The sequence below is a fragment of the Scyliorhinus torazame genome, chromosome 1, assembly GCF_047496885.1.
Source record: "Scyliorhinus torazame isolate Kashiwa2021f chromosome 1, sScyTor2.1, whole genome shotgun sequence".
NCBI classification, from domain to species: domain Eukaryota; kingdom Metazoa; phylum Chordata; class Chondrichthyes; order Carcharhiniformes; family Scyliorhinidae; genus Scyliorhinus; species Scyliorhinus torazame.
This window is the reverse complement of record NC_092707.1, coordinates 96,836,792-96,848,811: the sequence shown is the minus strand read 5'-3', so window position 1 is coordinate 96,848,811 and position 12,020 is coordinate 96,836,792. Positions and strand designations below refer to the sequence as shown.

General features: G+C 42.7%; 1 protein-coding gene across 1 annotated transcript in view; it reads left to right on the top strand.

Moving 5' to 3' along the window:
• The window catches only part of rab35b (RAB35, member RAS oncogene family b), a 93,846-nt gene that overhangs the window by 73,906 nt on the left and 7,920 nt on the right, over positions 1-12,020 (top strand). The window contains exon 4 of the mRNA XM_072498417.1: positions 4,520-4,644. Coding sequence (XP_072354518.1) covers positions 4,520-4,644 — 125 coding nt within the window. The remainder of the gene's footprint in view (positions 1-4,519; positions 4,645-12,020) is intronic.

The following is a 12,020-nucleotide window of genomic DNA, read 5'->3' as shown; positions in this document are numbered from 1 at the left end:
TATCCTCACTCCTCTGTTCCTTTGTGACTGGCTTCTTATTACTTGGACCTCTGTTTGGTTCTAGTTTATAGTCAAGGGAAGGGCGTGTACTTCTGAAGAAAGAAGAACGTGCGTTTGTATAGCACCTTTCACAACTTCAGGATGAACCACAGCACTTTATAGCCTGTGAAGTACTCTTGAAGTGTAGTCACTGTTGATGTAGGAAATGCCACAGTCTGTTTGCACGCAGGCAGTTTCTCAATGTGATGATGTAGGACAGTGCTTTTCAAACTTTTTTGCCCGGGACCATTTTTACCAACCTGCCATCCTTCGTGACCCACACGAGCCGAACTCCGCAATCCACCATTTTTGCATACCTTTAATGTGATTGGTGAGCCTGCTTGGTGCTCACGATCTCACTTGCTTTGTCATTTAATGTTGCATTTCTGCTAAGGACTTCAGCTGACGATTTAAATTCTCACTGCATCCGTTGAAAAAAATTAAGAGGTTTGTCTTCAAACTCGTCATGCTTAGTCTTCAAATGCCTTTGAAGTTTTGAGGTTTTAAAAATTTCATTTGCCAGTACTTCCCTGCATATAATGCACATGGGCTTTGCATCCTGATTTGCATTGGCACAATTAATAAAGCTATACCTTAAAAAAACATCTTTATACTGCTTTGTTCCTGATTTCAGCTTCGTAATGGGCTATTCACCAAAGGCCCTGGAGCTCACATCAGCACTGCTTTGTCCTGGAGTGGATTCTCCTGAGAAGTTCTCTCCAGATTTAGTTGAGAGATCCTGGCCTGTGTCTCTAGCCTTCTCTTCCTTATTATGAAATTATCCTTTTAAAATTCTTTAGTCCTGTTGTTTGCTTGCTGTTAACAAAATGTTAACATCCTGAAAGCCGGTTGCGGCCATTGGACACTACTTCCCGCAATTGCGACCGTCGGGGCACTCAGCCCCACGACCCTCCCGATACCTGCCTGCGCCCACCCTTGGGTCACGACCCACCGTTTGAAAATGACTGATGTAGGACAATCGGTTTTAGTGATGTTGGTTGAAGACGTAAATATTGGCCACTCTCCTTTTGAAGTATGGGATATCTCCAAATTTTGGGGCAGGCTGTTTAATCACCTCATTAGAAATACGACACTCCCTCAGTATAGACTGTAGTATCGGCCTATGAGCTCAAACCACTGGGATGAGATGTCGGGAGTGCACAGCCCTCTGACTCCAAACCGAGAGTGCTACTCACTGACTTACTGTTGACAAAGATCATGATTTAACACTTCTATGTTGATGTACTTGATAATATCCACAAGTCTGGAACTCTAGATATCTTAAAAATGACATTCAAAAAGCAGTATCCTGTGGATATCTAATGTCAATGCAGGTACAGCTTTTCCCAGCCATCAGGTTGCGCTGCTGGTGTGTCACAATCTTAAAATTGAAGCCAGGCTAATCGAGAATGAAGTCCGAAAGTGTAGTGGGCATGTGGAGCTCATTCACTAGAAGAGCTGAGCTGCTGGGGGTTAATTGAAATTTAAGACGTAGGTAGATTTATGTTGGGTGAAGTTATTAGTGGATACAGAGGAAAGGCAGATATGTGGAATTAAGACACTTGAATAAGGTGTCATTTGAATGGTGGGAAAAGGCTTGAGCAGCTGAATGGCCAATTCCTGTTCCGATGTGAAGCTATGCAGCATACAGCCCTCTTTCCCCTTCTCCAGATTCCGTGAGGGAGTCAGCTGCCCTTATGACTCGTTACCTTAGTCAAACTGTGGCAAAGAGGCATTCCCTGCCTCAATTTGTTGTGGGTTTTATAGCTGATAGTTCTTAGAATTTAGATGCCAGTAAATACTTACTGAGCAATTAGTTATAATTTAATGGTATTTCTTCCAGCAGCATATTAACATCAATCCATTTCTGCAACTTGTTTGAATGCCCTTTTTTTAAAGAAAGCTGCCAGTAGCCAAGACTGGTTCTTCTCCTCCCCAACCCACTTCCCACTCCCCCATACCCTGAGCTTCGGGCACTGACTGATGCAGATTGCAAATCCGTCACTGCTGCCCCTGTGAAGATGCGAACTCTACACAGATCAAATCAAACCTGGGACCATCTGGTCTGCATGAGTCAGCTCTGTGCCATGGTGTATATAACCAGAATGCCATCTGAGTAGCTCCTATTGCTGGTACTGAACAAAACTGTTCATGGATACTTCTTCCCTCCTGTGCAGCTCGTATGAGCCAAGCCTGAGCCTTGATTCTCGCCCACGTGAATAGCCATCAACTTGAAAACACTTTTGAGTTCTCCAGTATATATGACCTTCATTTTTGTCAAAGCATTCATGTGCATCTCCCGTAAGCTTTTCATCCTTTGTTTTTCGATATTGAACCACATTTGTTTTGGTCCCAGCTGCTTTTAGAGCTTTTTCAGCAGCTATTATCTGTTCCTTGAAGTTTTTGCTTTGGACTCTGACATGAGAGTCGCCTCAGCCCAGTTCAGCTTGATTCTCACTTGCCAGTTTCTCCCTATTAGGGCTGGATAGTTAACGTTAATAATGTGCAGCGACATGTCTGCAGTCTGTCCGTTGAGCTGCACCTTTACATTAATGCGGCTCCTCAATAACACTATTTTCCCCGTATATGTTTTAAGTGTTACCGGCGACGGTTTTAAGGCGATAGGTCATAGTTTCTCTTGGTAAACAGTTTCTGGTACCATGAAACGGCTGTGCCAATGTCCACCTCCATTTTCACCGGTTGTCTGCCAGCAAAGGAGTGACCCAGTAATGGTTTGTGATGCCCCTAATGGCTAACGCGTTCAATGAGAGTTTGTCATCTGATTATGACTCTTGTATCATGTGGATATTTTTCTCTTTCCAGTTTTCCATTTCATGTATTTGGTTCTTGCTTTTTATAATTCTAGTTTGAAACTTGTTCTTTCTCTAACAAGCAGGTTCAATGTCCTCCATTTTACCACAATTCTTGCATTTTGCATCTTTACTACAGCAAACCGTTGTTGAGTGCCCGGTTTTGCACATTAATGGCAATTTTGAACCTGTGTCAGGGGTGTTCAGGCCTCTGCCGACATTTTGTGGATTTTAATGCTCAGACTTAATTGTTGGACTTCCTTAGTTGCTAATTCCATGGAGATCGCGACTTCTAAAATGTTCTTTAGGTTTAAGTTGTTTACTGTTAACAGCCTATTTTAGATCTGAACGCACGCACTATTCTGTCTCTAGTGATGTTGTTCAAGCTATCTCCAAATTCAGTGTTCAGCTAATTTCTTCAAAGTAGCTATGAATTGTGTGAACGATTCACCATCTTGTTGATTACGTTTATGGAATCTGAACCGCTCTGCAATGACCAAAGGTTAAAATGAGAAGTGGCAATAACTCCACAACAGTAACTTCATTTGAAGCCTACTTGTGACAAGCAATTTTCATTTCATTTTTTCATTTCAATCTCACCATAGGTTTTTGAGCCTGCTTTTTCTGTTGCACCAGACCTCGCAGGAGGTTGAAGGCCCCCCCCAACCCCCTCCCAACCATCATGCTCATTTAAGTCGGGACTACTGTGTCTGCCAAAATTTTCTTCGCCTGGATAAAATGTTTGAATCTTTCAGTGTATAGGCTCCAGAACTTGGTGCTTTATCATATGGTTCCATCGTGTCGAAAACTCCCGCCATTTTACTTTATGAAGGCTTGCATAAGCATAAATATGCCACTGAATTTTTAGCAATACCTCACTTTTTTTTCTATCCAAACAAGAGAACCCTGAGCATAGCCTGTTCCCTTTCGAGTTTGGAACACCCCCAGTTCTAACCTTTTGTTGGAAGTTACTTGCTACCCATAGTAGAGGGAGCACTGTCCCAGGACTTTCCAGCCAGAGCATGTGGCAAGCTTCTTTTGATGTTGTTTTCACCAAAATCTTTGTTTAAATTTTGGTTCCTTTGATGGTTGCTGCTGTTATTTGGTGCCTCCTCCATTGTCAGCTTTGGTCTAGCGCAGTTTTTCATCCTAATCCTTTTCAGATGCCTGTGCAGTGATCAACTATTTTTCTAGATTTCTCATCGCCAGTTTCTTTATGGTATTGTTGAAGGATAGGCTTTCAGATTACAAAGGTACAAATAAGAACTTTATTGGAACGGTGTTTTCTCACAGGCTGCGAGAATAGACTGATTGTTAGTCTGCCCAAACTGCCGATGACATAATTAGTACATCATGTGTTCAAACTCTTAACATCTCATCTGAAAAACAGTGCCTCCAACATTGTAGTGCTCCCTTGTTACTGCACTGTGTCGATCTGGAATATGTGCTCAATTGGAAGTTCATCTTTAAAGGGTTGAAGTTTGAGAGATGAGATTTGATTCCCTCAATGACTTGTTGGCTATCCACATTGGCTGTGAATAAACATAAGGAATACGGGCAGGTGTCGGCGTCATGGTCTCTCAAACGTACACCACTAAAAGTGTAATAGGCTATTGACTATACCAAAAGCAATCTGTGCCTCCTAACTTTTACCTCTTCTTGTTTGGCAGGTATTACAGAGGCACTCATGGGGTTATAGTAGTATATGATGTCACCAGCGCAGAATCCTTTGTAAATGTCAAGCGATGGTTACACGAAATAAACCAGAACTGTGATGATGTGTGTCGGATACTAGGTATGTATAAAATTGCCATTGCGCCCCAGGGTAACATCTGGGGTTTGCCTGATAGTTTACCTGTCCTTGCCTCTTTTATTTTGCTTCACCCACAGTGAGGGTATGCCACTCATTAATTTGCGGCCCTTCACTCCCACGCAACTTTCCCTCTGAGCTGTGTAGGGGGCATGGCCAGATGTCGGTGTAGAAATTACTGAGCAGGGTAAACTAGGCCAAGGTGACCAGGAGCCCCTTCAAGATGTGGGCATGCACAAATGAGTTAGTCTTCACAGTACCATGCAGTGTTGCAAAGGGTCACAGGCAGCTAGAGGGAACATTTCTGCCAAGGAAATAATGCAACATTTTGATTGTTCTTTGAAGCTTTTGTTACTTAGGATAGAGGTTCTTCAAGCTTCTGTTGTATTTGTGGGTGCGAATGTATCCTGAACCCTCAAGGGAGCCACTTCTAAAGTTTAAATCCATTTTCCCAATAATATGCAGTTCAATCGGCAAATCCTAACACATCTCCGTGTTCGATTTAGGATTCATCCAACATTGGACTAAAGTGTTTTTTTTTAAATTCCATCCTAAAGCCACACTAGCATGTGAACGGTCCTATTTCACTTGTAACAATCTGTGAGCACTGGATTACCTGTGTCAGAGATCCTCCGATTGGTCTCCTTGGGTTTAGCACAGAAATATTTCACTATTCAAGTACCTATTGTGCTCTAGGTACAGATTTCTCATATAACTGTTGTTACAACCCCCTGGGCTAGTACGCGGTCTATTCCAGCCCAACTTAACCGGAGTTCTAACACAATTGAAATTAACACGCAATTCTTAGAAAAACACCCAAAGTCTTTGGCTGCCCATTAATTACAGTCATCAGGATTGTACATTTAAACACAATTAATTTTATTAATAACAACTATAATTAAATGCAACAAATAAAACTGGTTAACTATTATCTAACTCCTAACCCCCCTCTTTAACTCGCCCCACCCTCTAAATATATATATATATATATGTATTTTATATACACAAGATCGAGAAACAGAGGGAAAAAAGGGGTATAAAAATAATGATGAAAGTAAAGGATCAGGGTCTTTGTTTTGGATGGATATCTTCCAGCACACCTTCCTTCAATCTAGGCTTTCAGTTAGAAGTTGCTGCTTTCAGTCTGTAATGGTTTTCACTGTAGATTCATCCAGGTTCTCTGTAAATTCAGAAATACAGCAGCTATGCAGCTATTTGAAGAGGGAGAGAGACTCGCCTTTTCTTTGAGCGTCCAGGACCCGACTGTCCTTTCTTTGGTTCTCTGAAAACCATCCCACTTGAGTAGGACCCAATTGCTGCCTGTTGCCAGGCAGAATACGGCCTTTTGCCAATTCATTGGCCACAAGCCAATCAAACGAACTGAATCACTCCCGTGCCAGTAATTCTGAGTTCGGCTGTTCAAAAGCTAGCACAGCATACTTTTTATAACTTTTGAGTTCCTCACTTTCTTTGCTCGGCTTAAAGGTATATCCCATTCAACATCCATGGATCAAAATAATAATCGCAAAATAAAAGAAATGGAAATAAGGGAATCAACAGGGAAAGCCTTTATCTTCCCAAAAGAAGTGAAACGTCAGGGCACGGATGTTTCATTATGAGACATAAATCACAAACACACATCCATTCATCCATCCTCATATTGTAAGGGTCCTTCCTGTTTATTCCCTTATTTCCCCTTTTATTTTGCTGTTATTTTTGATGCATGGATGATTAATAGACATGTGCCTTTAAGTCGAGCAACAGAGAGGAGTGAGGAATTACGAAGTTGCAGGAGAGAAATCTCTGCTAGTTTGAACAGGAGCTTTGGCACCAGATGGAGAGATGGGGTGGGACTCGGCTCGATTGATTGGCTAGTGGCAGATTAATTGACAAAAAGGCCATACTCTGCCCGGTAGTGGGTGGTGATTGGATCCTGCCCCAGTGGAATGATTTTCAGAGTCCCAAGGAGCTCGGTTTGACCCCTGAAAACACAGGGACAAGGACATACAGTCTCTCCTCCGTGTTTTCTTCAGAAAGGCTGTGAGTGCTACATTTCTGACACTACCGAGACCAGAATGTATCACAGTAAAACTTCAAACTGATGAAGAGGAATAAGGTGCTAGAAGCCACCATCTGAACCCAAGACATTTTTCCCCTTTTAAAGTAGAGCAGTGTTGTTGCAATTGTAGGGTGTTGGTGAGACCACACCTGGAATATCGTGTCCAGTTTTGATCTCCTTATTTGAGGAAGGATGTGATGACATTGAAATGAAATGAAATGAAAATCGCTTATTGTCACAAGTAGGCTTCAAATGAAGTTACTGTGAAAAGCCCCTAGTCGCCACATTCCGGCGCCTGTTCGGGGAGACTGGTATGGGAGTCCAGAGGAGGTTCACCAGATTAATTCCGGGGATGAAAGGGTTGACGTACGAGGAGAGATTAAACCGTTTGGGCTTATGCTCGCTGGCGTTTAGAAAGCTGAGAGGGGATCTAACCGAAGTATATAAGATACTAATGGATTGATAAAGTAAACATTGATCAAAGGTTCCCCCTTGTGGGGCAATCCAGAACGAGAGGTCACAGATATGGGTTGAGAGGTGGTAGGTTTTAGAACTGAATGAGGAGGAACTACTTCTCACAGAGGGTGGTGAATTTGTGGAACTGGCTGCCCCATTGTGCAGTGGAATCTGAGTCATTAAATATGTAATTTCTGAAGAAAAAATTATTTTCTGATTTATTTTTTTAAAAACACGTTAAAGGGAAATGGGGAACAGGTAAGGAGGTGGATTTGAGACCAGGAAGAGATAACCTATGATCTGATTGAATGTTGGCGCAGGCTCGAAGGGCTGAATTGCCTACTTCTGCTCCTAATTCCTATGTTCCTGTGCTAAAGTGGGGATTTAGATAATAGTTAATCAGTTGTATTTGCGGCATATTTCATTACAGTTCTTGTTAATAAAAAGTAATTGCTTTTATATTTACAAACCCGGTGACTGTAATTATTGTGCAGCCAAGGGCCAAGACTAAGGGTATTTTGCTAAGAATTATTAGTTAATTCACTTGTGTTATGACTCCGGGTCAAGTGGGGCTGAAATTGACTGCACACGAGCCCAGGCTGTTCCCCTGCCAGTCTTTGCATTGATAATTAGTCAGCCCTTAAAGGTGTAATAAAGCATTCTCTATCACATTATCCTTTCTGGGAATATGTACAATTTTAACATTGAACTGTTGTAATAATAAACTCCCAACTCTTGTGTTCCGGGTTTTAAACTTTTCTATAAACGCAAGTGGGCTATGGTCCGTATAAACTCATCTTTGTTTATTGCCATTCCTGACATATACTTCAGTGCTGAAGGGCTATTAGCAATGCAAAGGCTTCCTTTTCAATAGTGGAATACCTTTTTTGGCACAGACTTCGTTTTTTTGAGAAATATCCTACTCTCCTCTCTATTCCTGCATTGGCGTCTTGTAGTAGCACTGCCCCCTACTGGCATCCACGGCCATTTTAAAATGTCTGGAAAAGATTGGGGTGGCCAGCACTGGTTTCTTTATTAATATGACCCTCAACTTCCAAACTCCACTTGCTGTTCTGTGGACCACAGCGTTTTGCTTGTTTTGCAACATATCCAAGATGCATCAAATTTCAGTCTCTCACTGAGCCAGCCTCCGTGAGTTTAGTCAAGAACGATGTGGTTTTATTGGCTCAGAGTTTTCTATGTCTACATCATGATTAGTTAGCATAGGGCACACTGGTGTGGCCTGACAAATCTCTCTCTGTTTTTCCACTATCTTTATTAGATCTTTCCCCTCATTTTCTAAATAGGCAAACTGAGCCTCTAATTGTCCTAAGATGTCTGTATTTGTTAGTCATACTACCAGGGGATCATTCTGTGTACTGTCCGTCTCTTGTTCCTACCTCCTTCTTCCCATTACTGTCATCTTTCAATACTTGTACCACCTGATGCACTTGTCCCTTTCCCGATAATATTTCTTTAACATGTTTATATGGCACAATCGGTCTTTCTTCCTATGGTCTGGAATATTAATTAAATTACCTTGCCCTCAGAACCACCTTAAGTTACCTTGCCCTCATAACCACCTTATAGGGGCCACTGAATTTCACTTTCAGAGATTCACCCTGTAACAGCAGCAATACTAATAGCTCATCTCTAGCCTGGAAGGTTCCGGACCTGACATGTTTGTCTGTCCACAGTTTCATTCTGGCTCCCAGAAACCTTTAAATGCTCTTTGGCTACCTGACAGGCTCCTTTGAGTCTTTCCAGAAACATGGACATGTAACCCAATATTGAGGATTTGTCATCTGGTTTTAGAAACTTCTTTATCATAAATTTTAATGGACCCCATCTCTCATGGCCATTAACCAACTCAATTGGACTAAACCCAGTAGATTTGTTCTGAGAATCTCTGGTGGCAAACAATAAAAAATCCAATCCTTTGTCTCAGTCTCTTGGATATTCATGGAAATAGGCCCTAATTATCGTTTTGCGAGCCTAATGATATCTCTCCAAAGTTCCCTGAGTTTGTGGATGATAAACAGTTGATAATTCTTTGATACCTGAACTTCAAGTTATGTCATGGAAAATTTTAGACATGGAAGTTGGAACCCTGGACAGATTGTACTTCTAAGGGCAGGCCATAAATTCTGGAAAAACTGCATCAACTTTTCTCAAACGGGTAGCGTAGTGGTTAGCACTGCTGCCTCACGGCGCCAAGGACTCGATTCCGGGTCATTGTCCGTCTAGAGTTTGCATACTGTCCCAGTGTCTGCGTGGGTCTCACCCCCACAACCCAAGATGTGCAGGGTAGGTGGATTGGCCACGCTAAATTGCCCCTTAATTGGAATTTTAAAAAAAAAACCTTCCCACTACTACCTCCGCTGTAACTGTTCTCAAAGGTATAGCTTCTGGAAATCGGGTAGTCTACCCATGACCGTAAGAATGTACTGTTACCCTGCCTTCATTTTAGACAACGGTCCGAAGCAATCTGCTAATACCCAACTGAATGGTTCTTCAAACACTGGTATGGGTATTAAAGGTGTGGGTTTAATCACCTGTTGTGGTTTACCTATTGCCTGACCGGTTCTACAGAGTTGTACTACATCCTTATGCAGTCCTGGCCAAGAAAAATGCCTGTTGACTCATACCCAAGTTTTCTGAATTCTCCTAAGTTCTGCCATTGGTATCTGATGTGTCATCCACAGTACTTCCCCAGGATATTTGGGTGGTACTACCGGCTGATGCACAACTGTCCATTCCTCGTCTACAGGTCGATGAGAATGTCTCCACTTCCTCATCAGAACTCCGTTCTTAATGTAATAACACTCTGGAACACCCTCAATTAGAGCTGACTGTGCTAATCTCTGGATCTGCCTCCTGAGACTCAATTAATGAAGCCTTACCAAACACTTAATCAAAATTATCCTTATTCTCGAGGATAGTTTTGGCTACTCTACCATCTGGTTTTGGTGTGACTTTAATCTCTGGTGAAGTTTGTTTAGCCACTGCCCTGGTCACCACACACAATGTAAAAATATCGCAAAATTGTTCCTGTAACTGATCTGTCTCCTTATCTTCCCTCTGACTCTCTCTAATCGTGGATGAAGCTACAACCTTCACTCCTGCCAAATCATTCCCAAAAGTAAGTCTACTCCGCCCACTAGTAATATCTTAACCACTTTGATAACTACAGGACCTGACAAAACACTCCAATTGTACTCTGTACAATGGAACTGGCATATAATCTCCATTTATCCATTCACTAATACCTTAGCTTTCATTGAACTCTTTGGAGGGAAAACCAAATCCCTGTGTTTCTTAAAATAGTTATGGGTTTGGCTACATCAGTTGAGGAAAATAAGGTGATCTTCCCCTTGGACAAAAACCGTGTATATATCTCTCATCCACCTCATTCATCATACTTGCTCCCACAGCAGTGTTTACCTCTGGTTCGAAGTCCAGTTAGAGCTAGTCTGCCCTGCCGTATTCTCTATCTGGGTTTCCTTTTCAGAATCCTTATGAACCCCAACAGGTCCCATGGGCTTTCCTCACAACTTCTAACATGCTGATCAAACATGTCCCACTTGATTACAATGGTAACACCTAGGCCTTTGAGTCTCCCCTTCACCCTCAGTACCTTCCTTTCTGGTCTGAGGAAGGAATCTTGGAGCATTTCCAGCTTTCCATTTCTTATCTTAGCTACCTGCCTTCCTTCAATCACCCACTTCCTATCCTTTTCAAAATTATGGGGGTGACCGAACAAAGGTTTAAATTTCTGGATCAGCTCATAATTGTCATCCGTTATTGCTGCTTGTCTAGCAGTCTTCACCCTTGGGTCTTCAACATGGGTTCTTATCGCAGAAGGTAGCAAATTCTTTTTGGAAATATTTTTATTAAAACTATTTTAGAATTTTAATACTAAACCTACAAAAACACAGAATAACAATTGAACTGTAAGAGTCCCCTCCCCCACACCCTGACCCCCTCACAGTAAATTTAACCGTCTCGAGATGTAAAACCTCCCAAGTCACCCAGCCACGCTGAGGTGCTTGGCGATGTAATCGACCTCCAGCCTCTGAGGATCCGCCTCCTTGCCACCAGTGAGGCAAAAGCCAGGAAGTCTGCCCCCGCCTGGAGTTCCGGCACAACCAAAATCCCTAAAATCGTCACCAATGGGCAAGGCTCCAAGCCAATGTCTGGGATTGCCGACATAGTCTTTAAAAAAAAGACCTCCAGTAGTCCGCCAGCTTTGCGCACGAACAGAACATGTGCACATAATGTGCTGGCCCCCCTCCAGACACCTATCGCATCTATCATCAAAAATCGAGCCTTCGTACGGTGTGCTCGGAATACCACTTTCAGCTGGATGAGACTCCGCCTTGCACAGGACAAGGCTGAGTTAACCCCCCTCAATGCCTCACTCCAAACCTCCTCCTCCAAGAGCGGCCCCATCTCCTCCGTCCACTTTGCCTTCACAATCTCATCTGAGCCCATCTCCTCCCCATCATCCATTGGTATATACCCGACTTGCTGGCCACCTTTATAACAATAATCTTTTTTATAATCTTTCTTGTCACGAGTAGGCTTACATTAACACTACAATGAAGTTACTGTGAAAAGCCCTGCGTTGTTACACTCCGGCGCCTGTTCGGGTACACAAAGGGAGAATTCAGAATGTCTAATTGACCTCACAGCACATCTTTCGGGACTTGTGGGAGGAAACCGGAGCACCCGGAGGAAACCCACACAGACACGGGGCGAACGTGCAGACTCTGCACAGACAGTGACCCAAGCCGGGAATCGAACCTGGGACCCTGGAACTGTGAAGCATCAGTGCTAACCACTG